The following is a 19,244-nucleotide window of genomic DNA, read 5'->3' as shown; positions in this document are numbered from 1 at the left end:
GAGCAATACACGAAAAGTGGTATGCCTAGTAAGGGATGAGTTATTCTATTAGTTGAGGCTATTCAGGGGCTATACAATCAAATAGCTTATCGTATATGAGCACCTATTCAGGTGTCGTTTGCCCAGATGAAGCCGTGCTGCTGTTATCAGTAGAGCTGGCCATGCCGATTATATTTTCCGCCTTACGCAAGCTGGCAGGGCTCTGCTCAAAAATATCCTCTGATAAGAAGAAACCTCGAGGGTGCATGAGCTGCCTTATGTAACCTGTGCAGTTGCCGTTGTGTATGAACTTCCACTTCGATGTGGAAACTTTATGTAGGACAAAGCGGACGGTGCATTGACGTTCACGCAAGGGAACATGAGTTATCGATAATCAGTAAAGAGAACGTGGCTCTGCCTGCGCGCATCCGGCATGGCACGTGTGCTCCAAAATACCGAAGGATCAAGGTTTTGGGCAAAAGCCGTTATAACACTGCCCATGAACCAATGGAAGCTTTTTATATCTCGTTAAGAAGGGATGCCTCTTTAAGTCAAATGTCAATTTTTTTAATAGATTGTGGAATAAGGTTCCTGTGTGGCCTGTTGTGATCTACAGAGCATGACAATGTGATTACCATTGTGACCACGTGAGTGAATGTGCACATATATTGACAGTGACAAAAAGTAAAGTTAGCTGACAGTTTGCGCTCGTCTGTGACTTCTGCATCCCTGTCTAGTTTGCGCGCAACTATTTTTCCTTGCAAGTATGGACGAACTCGCCCTGCAGAAAGTTTTATTGAAAGTTTTACCGGCCACTGATTGCAATGGACTGGCCTATGAACGGAACGTAGGAAAGTACAACGACTTACTGCAAAGTAATTAGCCCCGGCATGGCTGTGTTATATGATAGCTATTTCGAACAATCAACAAGCATTCCTCTGGAATGTAAAGCTGGCTTTCCCGCAATGTTCTCTCTCAAGCTTGTGCTAGTGAACCAAATGTCTTCATTAAGTGCGTGTGAAGTTTGTATGCTTTGTGAGAAGGAATGTATACAGGTATAGCTTCTACGTTGAAACCATGTACGACCATTCCAGTGCTATCACGCTACATTTTGCCTGACCCCCCCTGCAGTACCAAGTGCACGTGATGCGGTGAAGTGAGTTCTTAAATTAGGAAAAGGACATGTTGCATGGCACTATCACCTGTTTGATGCACTTCTAATATTATAAATCATGTAATCAATTAAAGAATCTGATCAGTATGATTAGGAAAATTTTATACATTATTATTTTTAATGACAGTCTAACCACACCCTCCACGGTTTCTCTTTTCCATAGTTGTTAATGAGGTTACGCCTAAGCTTGTGTGCATAACAGTGCGCAAGCACTCATGTGCCTGTCGTTATATTCAGATGCTACCATTTCCTGCAACCTACATGGCCTCAAAAATATAATAAGTGACATGGATGACATGCAGTCCAGATGAATCCTGTAAACGTTCTCACTCCCATTTTTATTGCTATAATAAGCTTCTGCCCGTGTTTGTGCACACAGCAGCATACTAACGCGTGATATGTCTGTGTGCAAATGTCCTTTTACCTGTTGCAAGAAACGGTCATTCAGAAGACTACAGTCGCGTTTAAGTGAAGCTAACCTACAACTTTCAAAAGTAGCAATGGACAACTTGAAATTACTGCCCTCAACAAAATTCTTCACACGATAGCATAGCTCAGATAGTTCAATAGAAGGGGGCAGAAAGGCTGAGGATGGTGTGCTTTGCTGCACTGCTGTAACATCACAGTAAATAAATTTATGAATCCTTACTGTTGTGCGCAAAAGTCGAGCGAAACAGCCCACATATCATGGTCTGTGGTTTATTGCGTAAATTGTTTCTGGCACATGAAAATTTTTACGGTTGATTTCTCTTTCAATGTTCTTTGAACATTGATGTCATTTCCATATAATGCAGTGGGCATGACAATGTTTCACCATAAATGTATTGCTCTCAAGAAAAAAAAAATTAGATATTTTGTATGCGCTCCCTACTACAAGCTTGATGCATGAATTTAACTGACCACGATGAAGACAAAAAAAAATTTTTTTTTTTCCACGCTCTTGCCACAGAGCACTCTTTACCATCATTCAGCTTGTTCTGTATGGAATTGCAGTCGAAGCGCCGTTGACAGGACTTGGAAACAACACAGGGCTCGTCCTGAGTGGGTCAAAATGCGACAGTGACGTTACGCTAATAAGCCCGAAGGGCGCGGGTTCGATTCCCGGCCACGCTGGCCGCAGTGTGATATGGGTAAGATGCGAAAAACGCCCGTGCACTTATATTTAGATGCGCGTTCACAAACTCAAAAGGTGGTCACAATTAACTGATCCGAAGAACCCCACTACGGCGAGCCTCAAAAAGTGATATCGTGGTAACGTAAAACTCGACTCTGTTTTCTTTTTATAAACGCAACCGGACGTGCTCGTCTGACAAGGGTGTTGGGTTATATCATTGAGAACAGCACGACATGCAAGTCTTGGCCGGCGATGACGCCGCCGGTAGAATGTCAACAGCTTCGAGGACTTCCGCCCTGAAAGATCTCCGCAGCTCGAGTCGCGCCGAACACAGCCCGGCCAAATACGGACATTTCGAGCTTGGCGCGTAGTTGTTGCAAGCGGCGCCTTCCGCATTTGCGACACATGTGCGGAAGCCTCGTAAGTGTCACGAAAAAGAACGAAACAATCGCGCGCGGGCCGCGCGCTGTCCTCTCTTCTTACTCACCGCTTGATCGCCTCATCCTCGCGAATGTTGGACCCGAAGAAAGCGAGCAGCAGAATTCCCGTGAGCACGCAAAAGAATCCGCTGACGAAGCCGCAAAGCGACAGGTGGGCCAAGAATCGAAACGGCTGCTTCAACTTGGTCACCGCCCGGTACAGCTTGGCGAGGACCATTTTGGTCACCGCTGCCTCCCCGCTGTCGCAGCCCTCTCTAGAGCATATCTTGGGCGATCGCCGATTTGGTGACGAGACACGCAGTAAATTGACAAGAGCAGTCTCGCGAGTTTGCCGGTCTTTCGCCGATGCTCCTTTCGCAGGAGGCGGGGCCCGCGTTGAAAGAAGGACGAAAGAACGACGCCGCTGCAGACAGACACACTCGGCGCAGCAACTTGTCGCTCCAAGGTGCGAGAGTGACGCCAAAACAAAACAACGCGCAACGCTGCCAATGGATTGGACTGGCTGGACTTTGTATGTTAGTTGGCTACAGTCGCCTTCAGCGAAGGCGCGGCGGGAAATTCAAACGTGGGTTGGTTTCTTGTAGTTGGGTTTTTCGTCGATCGCTCTTTTGCGAGAGGTCCATGATGTCCACGAAGCCCAAGGAGGTTACTACCTCCCTGATGAAAAACTACCCCCCCCCCCCACCATCGCCTTCTTTGAATCTCAATGAGAAGGGAGGCTAGGAGACCCACCTTATCAGTCCTAATTATATGGAGACTGCATTTTGTTGGACGCACTGTTGGACGTATATAAAGACTGCTGGACGTATTCTGCTGTTGTTAAGGCACGCCACAATTCGGGCTTAAAATTAGTCTGTATATTATTAGGCATCCCAGCTTTATAGTATGATTTTTACGAGGTAAAAGGAGTGGGCGCTGCAGATGGAAAAATTTTGATTAAAAAAATCTTTCACGGCGTTTTCCGCGTTACCGTTCCATGCATGATTAGACACTCGGAACGGGAAGCTTTCGCCGCACTAACGAAACCAGGAGTCCTAGAAATTGCTTTTTAAGCCCCTTTGACAAGATGTGTTAAAATTCAGGACATACAAAGTGAGCGTTTTAACTGCTAGAAGGAAAACGAAGCCAGACATACGTTCACAGAATCACAATCTAATATTAGAGAATTTGTTGCCTTCGACAGTTTTATGCGTATTTTTTTTCTAATCCTGTAATTAACACCTACGCTAGGGCCTTTTATGATTTTTTCAAAGGTCTCTGCTCACACTTTGAGCTTTGCCTGCACTACATAACATGACCCATACTCGCTGCACATTTTGAACAAATGATAACATTTTGTTCTCGCATGACATCGGGGAATCTTAGGTATGAAATTGCCACGAAATACATATTTTAAGTATGCGAAGCAGTGAGCGGGTAGCTGCCTATTCCGCATTTCTTTTTTTTTTTTGCTTTAGGCCAAGGCTGATCGATGCCTTTGCGCAAATTCAGAACTTGCGTGCATATCGTAGGCATCACTAAACACATCGACTACACTGCTTTGTAAAGGGTATCTCACGGTCGAACGCCTTGTCGGCGCTCACGTTACAACGCAGCTACTACTTTTAACGAAACGACGCATAGGCGTGCGCAGGGTTCACCATTAGGGGGGGGGGGCGAAGGTTCATCGCAGCGCCCCCCCCCCCTGTAAGTCAATGTACGAGGCAGATTTTACGACCGCCCCCTCCTCTTAGGTGACTAGGGGGGGTCAATGTATGGGGCAGATTTTGCGCCCCCTCTTTGGTTATTAGGGGGGGGGCGGCCGCCCCCCCTGCCCCCCCCCCCCCCCTGTGCGCACGCCTATGAAACGACGTGTAACCGGCGTTCGTTGGCGTATCCCTGTGGGGAGGTGCGACGCTAGACCAAGTCACAGGAGTAAATACGTGATGTCTGTTACATTGTTACAAAGCGGATGTCCCACACTATACAACCGTAACTGTCGTCAAACAAGCACCACCACCACAGTGGATGTAACACATTTACGATCTGTAGCACGTGGTTGCTGGATAAGGGTCGTTGCAGCACGTTCACCTATTCACTCAGTCGGTCATCCGTCTATGCTTGTATAGCTACTTGGAACGCTGTCAACTCTGCATGGCGGTCACATAATGTTCTACACCCACCCTCCACACCTCCTTCCTGAACGTAAACTGTGTCAAGTCAAACTCTTGACAAAGCTTTGCAGTTGGCAACAAGGAGCCGATTTAGTAGCCTTTATTCATTCTGGAACAATGTGATTATAGCATAGTGAAGAAAAAACTCAAGGTCGGAGAAGAATGAGAGTCTAAAGCCAGCCGTTCTTGTTGAGTTTATTCAAAACCGTTGGGCTCCACATTCGGAGCAATCCTTATTCGGCGCATGCACCACTTTCCTGCCTGGATTCCTTCCTTGATTTGTTTTTTCTGCAAGGAAACAGAAATTTTGAAGCACACCATGCACACCTAATGACAAAAAGGACACTTCTTGTACTGCACACACGCACACGCGCGCTTAGAATTTGACTCGCGTATATGAATCATAACAAGGGCCCCTGTGAAGCAGAAATGTAAATTCCGTGTCACGTTCTCTTCACCTGGGCCACCAAGATGACATGCGCAAGCGCTCCATATAATGCTTAACTTTGTAAAAAAAAAAAAAAAGGATAGTTGTCCGCATATACCACTAATATCGGGCAAATGCTAACTGCGTGATACATTTCGTAGTCCCCGGACAGTGGATTTCGCGTGTAACGGTATTCACGTATTTCGCTTATAACGGTATATAACGGAACACATCAATAACCTTTCGCGGTAATCGTGATTAGCAGTCTTTCATGTTCCCCAGTACGCATGATGATCAATTTGTGTCGCACAGCAAAAAGATTGATTATATGTAAAAGTCCTTTAAAACATAATCTGCATTGTGGAGAAAGCTCGCTAGGACGTTTGGAGGTAATATTTGTGTGTTTGAAGCATTTTTTTTTGTTCATACCGAAAGGTTTCCTGTAGGCGACGAGATCAACGACACGTCGCGTGGCAGAAAAAGCCGTCGTCGAACCAATTGGTCCGAGGCCGATTTTCGTCGCCGGAAGAAAGAAAAATGCGTCGTTTTTTGTCGCAAGCCAATCGTAATGCAGCATTGCGAGAGACGGGAAGGGAAGGCTTGCAGCAAGCGACGCTTTTTCTCCACCGACGAAATTCGGTCTCGGACCGACCATCGCGCGACGTGTCGCCGATGGAGTCGCCGACCGGAAATCATTCATTTTAAACAGAGTCTAAAGATAGTGTTTCAAACAGCGCAGAAACGGGACACCGAGAATAGACCACACAACACAGGCGCTGCCTGTGTTGTGTGGTCATGAAATAAAATTCAGGGGGGACGGGGGTTCTCATAGCGCTACGGAAATTCCTCCCCGCAATTGCCTACATGCTGTACTGCACCACCGATTAAAAGAACCATCTATACCGGAAATGACTACAGAATTTTGCCTAGGATGTCTCTTCACGCCACAAAAGACCTTTCAGCGCCAGCATTGCGAACTCATGCTGGCTGTCGTCGCCACGACGATGCTCCCGCAACCACGGCCTGCGGTGCGCCAGGCTTTATACACTCGTCGCTGTCATGTCTCGCTTTTGTGTGCTGGCTAGCAGCATGGACTAGCTTTTAGTTAGTTCAGTTTAGTGAAGAAATAGCGACTAAGGCTATATTGAAGAGAAGGGGTGATAAGGTATAACAATCCTTACAAGAGGCTATAGAGGTAACGGAAGAACTCCTGGTTGCAACGGGACTCAAATTATCACCGGAAAAATCTCAACTTTTACTACAGACAGGCAAGGCAGGGAGTCCGAAACCTTGAACCTCTGGAGACTCCACAAGTTGAACTTAAGACCCCAAGCAAGGACACCCCATTCCAAGGGTGGGTTCTGTCAAAATTTTGCGACTCCTAATAAATGCTAAAGGCTGTAACTCGGAAGCGCTTAAGAAAATTGGCGCACAGGCAAACGACTTAATCAGACTCATTTCGAGGGTCTCTGGCAAAAGAGGGAGCCTCAAAGAAGATATTCTGTTTAGGGTCTTTGACGCCTTCTTCATCAGCCACGTTAAATACTTATCTCACTCCTTTCAGTTGGTCCAATCCCGATTTTCCACAGTCGTATTCTAAATGCGGGCACGAAACCTGCTCCTTCGACCATATTCTCTGGCACTGCCCATTTAACGTGGGCTCCACTCTCCACGACGCGGTCAGCTGGGGTGAACGACTGCGCAGTCCAGATCCGACGCATCAATTGCAGGCCGTCCAGAGGGCTCGTGTCGTCGCCGAGAGTCATCATCTCCCGGTGCCAACATGGGTGGAGCTACCAACTTGACTAGGGAGGTCTCTTGGCCTCTTTTAATCTTGTCCCGCAGGACTCCAATGAAGTTCTTTGTATGTATGTAAAGCACTCCTGGGTTACTTTTGTGCACTGACAGCATTTTTGAAACATCCGAAACTAGTGCCCTTACTGGGTCGCGCCGGTTTGCGCATGATTGGTCTATCTGAGTTGTGTAGAAAGAGAGAGAGAGAGAGACGCAAGGAAAGCCAGGGAGGTTAACCAGGCGCACGTCCGGTTTGCTACCCTGCACTGGGGGAGAGGGATAAGGGGGAGAGAGACAGAGGAAGAGAAGAGGGATGGACACAACCACCAGCACACATGGGGGAGCACATCAATGTCTGCAGGCGGTCGCTCAGATTTCTTGCTTTCAGGTACTTCACTAGCGCTGAAGTTGCCTTCTGCGCTCTCGAAGCACGTGTCCAAGGTCCTAGAATCTTGCCTACAGACCAACTGAACTGAGTTCTGTATGTGTTTCATTTAGGGATGCGCCCGATGTTATGGGCCTTTTGAATCCTGGTGAAGCCCTTAAGTAAAAGTCACAGCTTCGCCTCAAGGGCGAAGCAATGAATGCGATAGCAAGAAATTGAAATGCAACACGAAGAACCAGAAGCAGCTCGATACTTGCAGCGCGGCGCTGAAGCACAAAGGCCGCCCGAAAAGAACTCACAGGCATGCAAGCGTGAATTGTTCGTTCCGCAAGCGTGAACGCCCAACTGTCGCAGTTGTTACGTCTTTGTGCTTGCGCTGCAAGTGTCAACAATATAGAGTCTGAGAATTGGGTCCCCATAAAGCTTGGGGACCAAGGAGCTTGCGAGCCGCCAGGGCGCATGCGCAGAACCCAAGCCACTCTTGGGCTCTTGTGCTCGCGTTGGCCCAAGACCCAAAAATCGAAAACTAGCGTGGGTCCCCAAGACGTCTTGGGTCACCGCGAGACTATGCAGACGCCACGCGGGCCACGACGCTGTATGGCCCGGGTGTCGCATGATTTTAATTTCACCACGTGTGGCGTCCCTTGCGTTTGCGCCAACGCAGCTTGCGTTTGACGCATTTCTCAAGTTCTGCTGCTCCTCCGAACGCAAGAGCAGCCTGCCCAACGCAGCTTGGTGACCCGGTGTGTTGGGTCCCCAATTGTCAAACTCTCTAATGGAGAATCAGATGCTCTTAGATACTTTTTTTTTCTTTTAAACTGCGCCGCGTGGAGTGACCCCGTGCGTTTCCTGCCACACAGGGGCGTCTGATGCAAGGTGTGCCTGGTGTGCCCAGTGTTCTATGTTTTTTTTCTTCCACATCGCGAGTGGGTACAGAAAATGGCCAATTTGTCGTGCGCTTCTGAAGGGCAGTTTTCACATTGAAAGAAAATTAGGAGCGTCTGAAAGTGTCGACAATGGAGAATCAGACGCTCGTAAATGTTTCTTTTTCTTTTAAACTGCGGCGCGTGGAGTGACCCCCTGCGTCTCCGGCCACACGGGGGCGTCTGATGTAAGGTGTTCCCGGTGTTCTTTCTTTTTCTTTCTTTCCACATTACGTGTGTGTGCAGAAAAGGACCACTTCGTCGTGCGTGTCTCAAGGGTAGTTTTCAAATTGAAAGAAAATTAGGAGCATTGCATGACAGAAAACACGCTCAAGCTAATCCGAGATTTGCTTACCACAAGCGGTAAATGGTGTATATAAATAGCTCGCCGTTATTTCGCCTGCGCATGCATGGGGCATGGTTGAGTTGTCTGATGCAGCGGGCTGGAGAGCGAGGGTTCGATGGTTCGAATCCCCGGTCGGGTGCTTTGGAATTTTTTTCTACTGCTTTATTTTTCTTTGTGCCTTTTTGTATATATACATACATATACATATCCGGGGCATGGCGGCGACGGCAAAAATCGGCTGAGAGTGTCCATATAATTGCTATCGCAATAAAAGGAGAAGCCCCAATAGTTTTGGGAGAGCATCACAATCATCATGTTCAGCCTATTTTATGTCAACAGCAGGACGAAGGCCTCTCGCGATGATCTCCAATTTCGCCTATACTATGCGAGCTGGTCCCATGTTATGCCTGCGAACATCCTGATAGCAGCATCCAAGACGCAGCCTCGTCCTGGGTGCCCAAGGCCAGTGAGGCAGGTTTAGGGTCATGGTGCTGTTTGTTTGGTTAGAGAAGTTTGATAATCGGCGTTGATTTACGAAATCATGCTGCTGCTGCGCGCACACTTTCAGGTAGAGTTACATTAATTTCATTATGTAATCACGACACACTACATGCGTATTACTTACCGAAAATACTTTGCGCAAAGTAAATGCTGATTGCTGTAAAAGAAATAAAGAAGAAAGGAGGTAAAGTAAGTACGGTGGCGTGGGAGCGAAAAAAGACAGGTCTTCCACACGTGCTTCTAAAGTAGACATAGTTATCTATAGAACAAATTATACGAATTATTAGAAATGTACACTCGTGTGAAAGCGTGTTCCCAGTGGTGACCTCAATACTCACGTCAGCAAGCGTATATGCCGTTAATGTTGCTGCTTAAAAATATAGTTCAGGAACATTACAGATTCCTCGGACAAGAAATACTCGTTGCCGTCATATCACACTATTAGAAAAAAAAAAAGTTAGTAAACAGTTGGTACATGCGTGCGTTTACTAGTTTCAGGCGTATTTTACTACCTTCGCGGCATCCCTTTACCAGGCAGCAACTAGTAAAGCTGTCATATTTTGCCGTCACTAACCAGGAATCATTTCTTGGTGTCCTTAATTAGGTAACTGCAAAGATACCTATGTTGCCAGAAGCTTCGTAGATGCCGTGATTAAATAAAATTTATGCAATACAATTATGCAAAATTTATACAAATCTTTAATTTTCTAGATTATGTTGGAAAAACAGTTTCTTGCTACGTGATGGCGTACATATATGCATACAGTGGGATACAAGATAGTGGGTAAAAAATAATCGATTATACATCTGAACTCCATGGCTGCTAAACGGTACAGTGTGTGCTCTTCCAAATTATGCGCATATATAGCCGTCAAAATGCTGTTAGAGTAGATGGCGCGTGCGCAGAAGCCTTGATATTCTGTGTGTGTGTGTGCGCGCTCACTTAAGGTCTGTTCATGCTTCAATGTATGGTGCTGTGATGCTTACTTACCATGGTAATTAATTAAAGAAAATAGCGGTTATTAAGTGGTGCAAGAAGCTGTGCCATCTCGTCTTTTTTTTTAAATTCACCTTATATAATTTTTCAGTATAATCAACTTCATATGGCAATGCACACGCATATATAAACAAAACAGTCGTAAACCTTTTGGCTAATCGTAGTACACTATGATCTGCACGGTTACTAAGTTGGTAGTGCGGTTACTAACAATTTAGTAAAGGACTGTAACCATTGGAGTTAGCAATAACCAGGCAGCGAATTTCACTAACCTGCATTTTACTACCTTCACTTGCAAAGAAGTTTGTGCTTTCTGTGACAACTAAATGGTTAGTATTTAGTTAGTGAATATGCCGTCCTTTTTTTTTTTTTTGAAAGAATGCAGGTTATGGCAAAGAGCGGTTCGGAAATTTCAGGACGCTTGCATGCAGTTTGGCAAGCGTTTGTAGTAGTTGTTTCATTTATATTGTAATAGGCGTGTCATTTATCAAAATATTTATATTTCTAGATCTCCCGGTGCTCTCGTGGCCATGGTGACTGCAGTTAAGCAAGTTCACGGTATGATGTCCCGGCCGCGCTGTCTGCATTAAGGCAGGGGAGAGCAACAAGTCGATTAAGGTGCACCAGGCGCCAAAGAAGACTTCACTACGTGATTTTACATTCCATTGCGTGACACAATCTAGACACTCTGCGGCTTTAAGGCTACGTATACAGGTTAAGCTTAAGATACCGGAAACGCAGGCGTACGTAAAAGAAGACAGATTTAATTCGGCGTTTCGGCGGGAGTTCGCTCTAATGAACTATCTGTTGATAACGAAGTCATTTACGCCGGGGTCCTCCAAGAATTGACTAACCTCAATTCCGTGACGCCAATGAAAGAGCACGCGAATAGATCACAAAGAAAACTGAAAAAGAAACGAATTTAGCTCTCTGTTGAGATGTTGAACGTCGGCTAGCTCTGTCTTCGAACGCAGCATCCCCATGCACCAATAATTACAGCACTGCCGCAAGCTATGCCCCTTGCGAGCGTACAGAATCACTGTCCTTCCTCCTCGCTTTTAAAGGGACATTTGACGAAAACGATGTTTATCGTATTAGCATTTTGCTGTTTCACAATTCCAAGATCACCACTCTTGGCGCGAGAAGACAATTGGTGAGCGAGAAAATGCGCAAAAAGAAAATACGGGTGGTCACGCAACCTTGCATTTCGAGCACCAAACGCCGTAACGTCACAGATTTTGAAGGCGTCCACTAGGCCCTACGTAGTTATTAATTGGCAAAAATGAAGTACATTGTCCTCTGAGGGGGGGGGGGGGGGCAGAGGGCTCAACATAGCAAGTTTCAGGAAATTTCGTTGAGCCAATGTCGCCAAAATACAAAAAAAATACACATTGAAATCTGTGACGTCACGAATGGACATTCCGGCGCGAAATTGGAAAATGAAACTTCGACCTTGATTTTGTCTTCTATTAGTAAAGCTATGATGGTGAAATTAATCACACTGGAGTTTTCAGAGTACAATTTATCGATCTAAACCGATTCATGGTTTCACTTTAGTGTCCCTTTAACATCCACGGCGCCGCAGTCCAGGACTAGCGCTGCAGAGAAGTCCTAGAACTCGACACTGAGGAGTTCCGCTGCGGCATAGCGTGTCGACATGGCATCCGAGATTTTGCGCGAGAAAAACCTTGCGGCGCGCCATATCTCGGAGGTCATGGTGACTTATTTCTGAGCGTCCCTTCGTGATGGGGCCATTTCACCATTCTGCTCTGGAGCCCGCGGTAATTAACGGCGCACTTTCACCACGTGCATTCCTTCCCTTGTCGGATTACCCTATGACGCCTGATTGCCTACGGGGGATATAACACTGTAATTGTTTGCACGCCGCATACTTTCAATGGCGCTCAATAACTATACTGAGTCATTAAGCGCCGCAGAAATGCAGCGACATTGACAAGCGAATATCCTAATAGTGACCCACGCTGGACCAGTCAGGTAGGCGCCAGCACGAAGAATAACGCATTAGCGCGTACACGGCCCACATTACTTATGCAGGTGTGCGCGTCGCGAATCACCGGCCACCCACAAACACTTGAGAGCCAGATAAACATGCTCGTATTCATTGGCCGCAGCCACTCCCCAACAGGACGCGCGCGCCTACTGACTCCTCAAGACGGTTGCCGACCCGCAAATAGTTTCGCCTTTCGCCGCTGTAGACCGTGGGCTTCGCTTCTACTGTCCGCAATTGCCTGTGGTTGCGCCATCATACAGTCCGCTGTGTCGGGCTGGTGCGTCAACTAATACACGTGCCACAAGGCATTCCACATGTCCATCACAATTAGTTGTCGCGATCGAGGAGATGTGGACGTAGGCGAACACGTGGTTGCATCCAAGTTAAAGGCTGCCATGCTGACCTAATAGCGATATAAACTGTGTAAATAGCATATTTTTTACTTCTCATAAAGCTGCAACTATACTTTTATGAAAACTGTTCTCAGTCGTGCTAAGACCGTTTCCTACGAAAAAGGGATCAGCCATTATTTTTCGCACGCGCGTTTGCGCTTACATTTATTATTATTCGCAGAATCTAAACAACATTTATTCACTTTTAGGATAACCTTATGTGTACACTCGCGCTGAATATATGGCTTGCAACACGGAAGTGCGTGGTTTCACGAGCTCAGAGATTGCGCATATGGCTTCAATTTGGCCTTATTTTCACAACTAAGTGATATTACAGCCCCAGAGCATGTCAGATAATGTGAAGTGGCTACCTCTGTGCGGCAAACCTCGACGTGTCCACGTGGAAGACCTAAGGGCCGGTCGGCGAAAGCTCCGCAAGACTATCCGCAGAAGTTGTTACCAACCAACCAAGTGATATTCTCTCGTTTTGGATAATCCCCAAGTGATAGAACAGCGTTTAGTTGTGGAAATAAGGAACATTGGAGGCTATGGGCGATTTGAGCTCGCGAGGCCACGTGCTCCCGTGTTGCTAGCCATTCTGAGCGCGACAGTACATAGTGTAAATGTCGCCTTGTCTAGTGGTTCAGAGTCAGTGCAACACATCGGTGCACTCACACTTTGCCTACAATCTAGCGCGTGTATACTAGGCGTGTAACTTAATTACAACGTTGTTTATAATTGATGATAAAATCTTATTCTCACTTACCGGCATGCAGATAAACCTCGCCAGTGACGGGACGTCCAGGCGATTGTACTCCATAACCTGCTGCAGGCGATACTGGAGCTGTGGGAAGGAATGCGATTTTGTGTCGTTTAAACATAGTACCATGAGTCTTTGTACCATACTTCCTACTTTTGACATAAGAGTATAAACTGTAAAGTTTTGTATACATACGCTTGCTGACATGCGCTGCCAGGTGCATTGGATGACTTGCACCCTATCCCTCATCCTTAGCGCTAGATAAAAAGAAAAAAGAGATTATTGTAAGTCGCAAGAAACTGAAAGAATGAATGTCACAACAGATGAGATGTAGTGCTTCAATCGTGCGTAGTTTTTGCATCGTTCTATAATTAGCGCGATACCCTTATGTGAACAATTTCGCACATACAGTGACATTTCATTGTAACCTTCCCCCTCGCTTCTTCTCGGGCTGCTCTGGCACTTGTCCAGGCCAAGGTAAGTACACCGTAAGGAAAATTACTAACTGAATATGCTATGTTAAAAAAAATGTCGCATACCTCTTAAGAGTTTTGATTGGACTTGCTGCAAATATTTTTTCTAGAGTTAGAAGGTATACCACTGGGCAAGGGCCGTAGCCAGTCTTTCCAGGGGGAGGGGGGGGGGGGGGGCTTACGGTATTAGACGAGACTAGTGCGTATATCGGTAAGACGGATCCCGTCAGTGCAGACCCATATCCAGACCGTGGGACTAGAGACCCGTTTGTGAACACTAGCAACGGGTGCGGAGTGATTCCGCTCTGGTTGCATGCGGCTATAAAACCTTTCTTTATTGTGAGATATGAAAAAAAAAGAAAAAAGAATAAAACCTCGGCCCGCACCATAATAATATAGCAGGCGGCTGTAGGAATAGGCGCTTCAAAACCTGTAGGAATAGGCGCTTCAGATGACTTAATATTGTCCAAGTCACTGAATTTGTTTGAACATCGTCACTACGCAAAGATTACGGTCGGCCACCTTTTGGAAGGAAGGAACAGGAGAGAGAGAAGAAGCGTGGATGTTACCTAGTTTCAAATAACCGGTATACTGCCCTATATTGGGGAAAGGGATGGGGTAGGTTGAAGGTTACATGTTTAAACAGAGAGAGAAAGAGAAAGTGGGGGAGCACACACGTCGTCGCAGTCCGTCCATCCTGTGCAATAGGCTCTACGCAGGAGGAACTTCAATTCCCTCTTTTGACCCGACTGTCTCTTCTAATGCCTATATGCCTATCTCCTCTAGTGAGAAAGTTAAGTATCCTAATGTGTATAATTATTACTGTCATTAATGTCGAGTCCTCTTAAGATCTATGATGCCATAGGAACCTAAAGGTACGTAGCGAGAAAAAGTAGGATTTCCCTAGGTTTTCAGGATTTTCGCACCGACCTATAGAAACACCCTCTATACGGAGATGCCATCACCTTCGCCGGATATCACGTGGCACAGCAGAGAATGCGTCCGTTCCCTGCATGCGTTAACGTAAACGCCGACAGCGTAGCGTCCGTGGATGTCGCTACCCTCGTTATCAGCGCTTTACGCTGAAGCATCTGTTGCATAATCCCACTAAAGTGACCGTCTACCCAAAGAAATGGCCCCTCAAAAACACAGCGATCGCAAGAAGGAAATGCTTAGATAATCATTCATGAGCGATCACACGAACTCATACACACGGTCACTCTCATATACTGACCCGTATACGTGTGCGTTCTCTTGTGCGTCGCGTTGGAGAATATATAGCAGACAATTTTCGTGGGTTTGACGGCGCACGCTCATACTCAACACCTTTTAGCAATGTTGGCTTACCATACGGCAAGTACGGAAGTATCGTACCGTCGAGGTCGGCACGTACTTCTATTCAGTCTGAAAGACCTCGCAGCTCTTCGTTTGTTTCAGTATGTTTGCCCGTCCTTGCGCTGTTACCCATGTTCTTCCCCGTTTGCTAATATCATCACCTTACCGCACACAGTTAGCAACTCGCGCGGCTAAAAAGTTCGTAAAATGCTGCGTGTCGACCATGACGGTACAGTACTTCCGTACTCAGCGTACTGTGAAGTGCCACTGTTCAAGCACTTCACTGATTGCCTCTGCAAAATTTCAAGATTTCACTGCAGCTTGCGACCCGTTGCGACCGCCATCCCGTTTCCACTTATCACGATGCACGTCGTTTTGTGATATAGTTTCCTCGCCATGCATATTTTTTAAAGTTTCCAGCGCAGCTTTGTGTGTGGGGAACGGCCTTTCCACGAACAGGAGTGTTACAAAATTTGGCCAAAGAAAGAACTCGCCCTGTCACCCATCTTTACGAAATATGCCCCCTCGAGAGTTCGTCTGCAGTGGTGGATCGGTGTCACAAGCTGGCCGTCGCACTTTTGTCTTTTTTTTTTCACACTCAAAAGGACCTACAAGTGAACGTCTATGATTGCGGAGGTTGCTGCCGTCTGCGGGAGTCGGATCGTTTAGTACCATGTCAAGCGCCGTAGAAGTGCGTTTTGAGGCGATAACTTTTCTCTACGAAGCACTATCACTTTTTTGCTACAGCAGTAACCTTACCTTGATGTAGAATGACGATCAACGTTTGAAAACGATGCTATGGCAGTCTGCAACAAGATCTAAGGTAGAGATGGTAAGTGCATGGTCTCGCAAAGGTCGACCTAAGTTATGAAGGGTGGAAAGTTGGGCATGTTGGCAGGAGATAATAAGCGTAAGGACAGAGCGGTTGTCACATTTATCGGTTTAAGTACATCATTTTTATTTGGATTATTATGTGCGAAATTTCCTGAAGTTATTGACTGTGTGGTTGGAAACCATGTCGTACCACTGTAAGCACCAAATATTTATAAATACTCTAAAAAATGATTGGCGCGCGACAGATGGAGACAAAGAACAGAAACACGGAGGACAAGTACATGTCCTACACACGACATTAGTCTGGCTATTTACGTTCGTATTCCACTTGCCATCAACACGGCATGATACCGAGCATGACATTTGTTCGGTGGTCATAACAATCATTAGTGTCAGCTTGCTCATGCACGCAGCAAGACAAAGATACCCCTCCTGTTGTATTAGCTTGCCTTTGCCTTGTGTCAGCCTACTTCCTTTCAAGCCTGAGAATTCTTCATATCTCGTCACACCATCGAAGGCTCTGCCGATATCGACTGCGGGTTTTCCTTTGAACACGCCCTCCTCGTTATAGTAATCTAAGGTGCCGCCGATCACAGGCGCTACGGATCAGTATAAACTGTTGAAGCCCGCTTTCCTGTCGTAATCTCCGCTAGAATCTCAGCCATATCACGTTGACTCTCTTCTCGTTTCTCAACGTTACGTCTACCACATATTGCACATAAAAGGAGATGATGACAGTGGCATGGAGTATACGCTGAGCGCTCGTCTCTGATATTAAAAGTTCCTGGCATGCTCGATTCTCGCTCTAAGCCACAGACTAAAATAGTGGGACCAAGCGGCATGCGAGATGGCTTCGGCAGTTCAAAGTTTACGGCCAGAATCCCTGACTTCATGTGTTCGAAAGTCTATGAACGCGTTGCCTCTGGGCGCCTGTAGGATTACCTCGATGCGAATCAATTCTTCTCAAAGTGCACTGTTCGGTCACCGCAGGAATCTGTTTTTCACAATGCTTCCCTAACTATGCTTAATTAGCCCTCTGACTCTTTCTGTCTGCACAAGACGAACTGCCACAACATACGATGAATGGTCGAACAGGGAATGTCAGTCGAGCCAACGTTTAGACAAATGGACTTGTCTTCATCAAGGCATTTGTCGCTTTTCGATTTCTCAACGATTTCTCATCGCTTCAAGCCACCATCTTCATCTGATCGACTGTCCTGTTTGGATTGCCACAACGTAAGGAATATGTTGCGCATGGCCCCCGGTACGGCTGAAACACGGTTGTGAGAATACTTTTGGCTGTGGACCTCAGGGTGGTGGGGGGCATCTGACAACATCTCCGGTGAACTTATATAAAACAACTTTGTCATCTCTTTGGCCTGAAAAACGCGCTTGTGATTAAGTGCGAGGCTTCTCATCTGATTGCACGGCTACCATTGGGCTAAATTCGGTCAGACACAATAAAGCTTTCCGCCAGAGGCGGCACTTCATAGAATTCGGGTTACTCATCTACCTTGTTCAACGTGGTCGTGGCATAGCTATTAGTGACCTCAGACAATAGTCCACGTGTGCAGCATGCCCTGTGCGCCGATGACGCAATGACGTCGGTGGCAACGAGGTCGGATGGCGCCGTTCATGAAGCACTCCAGAAGGCCGTAAACTTTGTTAATGTTTGTCTGTGGGCTAGTTGGTTTGGTAGCATTGTGACCAAAAAAACAGCGCAAGAAGGCAAGTGTGCGTGCCCCTTACGTCCCTGTCTTCTTGAGCTGTTTTTTCGTTACAAAGCCGTAAACACAGCACAGAGACATGCTATCGCCGCGTGTCTTGCGCTGCTGAGAAGTGGGAACTCCTGCTTGTGTTTAAAAAATTGCACGAAACACAACGGTCCTGTCGGGATAAACATACAGCGAAGCGATTTAAATGTAACTCATGGCTGAAACAAGAGGACACCAACCAAGGCTCAAAGTAAAAACTTTACGTTAGATGGAAACTTTGGTGTTTCGGACCCACTCGAACTCTTCCTCAGGGTTGACTGGGGGACCTGAATGGCAGTGGATAGCGGGGGCTGCCACGACTGTTCTCCGTGACGTGGCGAAGCCCTTTGATGTAGATGCTTGGCAGCGCACCCGTCGGCCGGTTGACGTTGCCGGTTGTCACCCGATGAACCAATGACACGATTCCACGAAGAACTACTTACGTGGGTTGGCATTGAAGTTAATAGGCCCCACAAGCAGCTCTTTCTGGAATCGTCACATTTTCAGGCGACACCCGGTAACGACTACGGGTCGACAGGTGCGCTGCCAAGCGTCTGCTTCAACGGGCTTCGGACGTCACGGAGAACAGTCGTGGCAGCTCGCACTGAGTGACCGTCCCCTCACTTCGCTGTCCTACGAAAAAGGGCCTGCTGCGCACATAAACACTGCTCTTCGTTGCGCCTTAGTAACCCCCGAGGGTCGAAGGTTTTTTTTTTTGAGGGCAAAAAAAAAATATGGCTGATGTTCAGAAATTTCTCAGAACGCGAAGCCGAAAGCCTAGTTTGACTCGTCGTTATGTGGAATGGAGGTCTTAGTCCACGTGGCGACGTGCAGACACCGCGCAATGGAGTTTTTGAAGTGCAAGAGCAGCACAAGAATCCGCAGCCTATCGAGCAGGAGCAGCCAAACTGGGCCCGGCCTTGACCAGAAGTGATAAGTGCATAGCTTTGTGGGAAGCGCAGTGCGACGAAGGTCTTGCCGGTCGTTAGAAATAAAATGACCGAGAACTTCACACTTACGGCAAAACGCGGGATCCTTAATCTTCGCGGCGTGAAGACAACAAATGACGCTCAACAGCAAGCAAACGCTCAGCCCCGTGACCCTCATGTTCTTGGTTGCTGCGCTCTTTGTTGTAGCGGCCTTGTGGCGCGCGATACGACCTCACGAAGGACGCAGGGTTGGATTCGTGCTCCCCCTCAGATGGCCACCCAAAGCAGCTGGGCATTCGAGCAGCGGACATTGTATGAGACGCATGCCAGTCAAGCTTTCATGCATTGTGTGTTAGATAGCTGGGACAGGTTTCATCGTTTGCGTTAAGTTTGTCTGATCGAGTGGTTCATGAAACTGCTTCGAAGAAACAATGACGATATTTATAGTCGCCCGGTAAGTCACTTGTAGATGCATTGTTACAGTGGGCAAAATAATTGCCAGCCCCAATGGAGATGTTTCGGA

At 46.9% G+C, this 19,244-nt stretch overlaps 1 protein-coding gene across 1 annotated transcript; it reads right to left on the bottom strand.

The window, feature by feature from the left end:
* Positions 1-4,944: 4,944 nt before the first annotated feature.
* Positions 4,945-19,021, bottom strand: LOC119399454 (uncharacterized). The gene is made up of 5 exons (XM_037666254.2): positions 18,812-19,021; positions 13,592-13,653; positions 13,403-13,480; positions 9,361-9,393; positions 4,945-5,148 (listed from the first exon to the last, which is right to left on the bottom strand). The coding sequence occupies exons 1-5, from the start codon at positions 18,897-18,899 to the stop codon at positions 5,056-5,058; spliced, it is 354 nt and encodes a 117-aa protein (XP_037522182.1). The 5' UTR covers positions 18,900-19,021; the 3' UTR covers positions 4,945-5,055.
* Between the last annotated feature and the right edge of the window lie 223 nt (positions 19,022-19,244).

The sequence above is a fragment of the Rhipicephalus sanguineus genome, chromosome 7 (assembly GCF_013339695.2).
Source record: "Rhipicephalus sanguineus isolate Rsan-2018 chromosome 7, BIME_Rsan_1.4, whole genome shotgun sequence".
In the NCBI taxonomy this organism is placed as follows: Eukaryota; Metazoa; Arthropoda; class Arachnida; order Ixodida; family Ixodidae; genus Rhipicephalus; species Rhipicephalus sanguineus.
The sequence above is the reverse complement of the archived record's forward strand: the minus strand, read 5'-3'. Positions and strand labels throughout refer to the sequence as shown.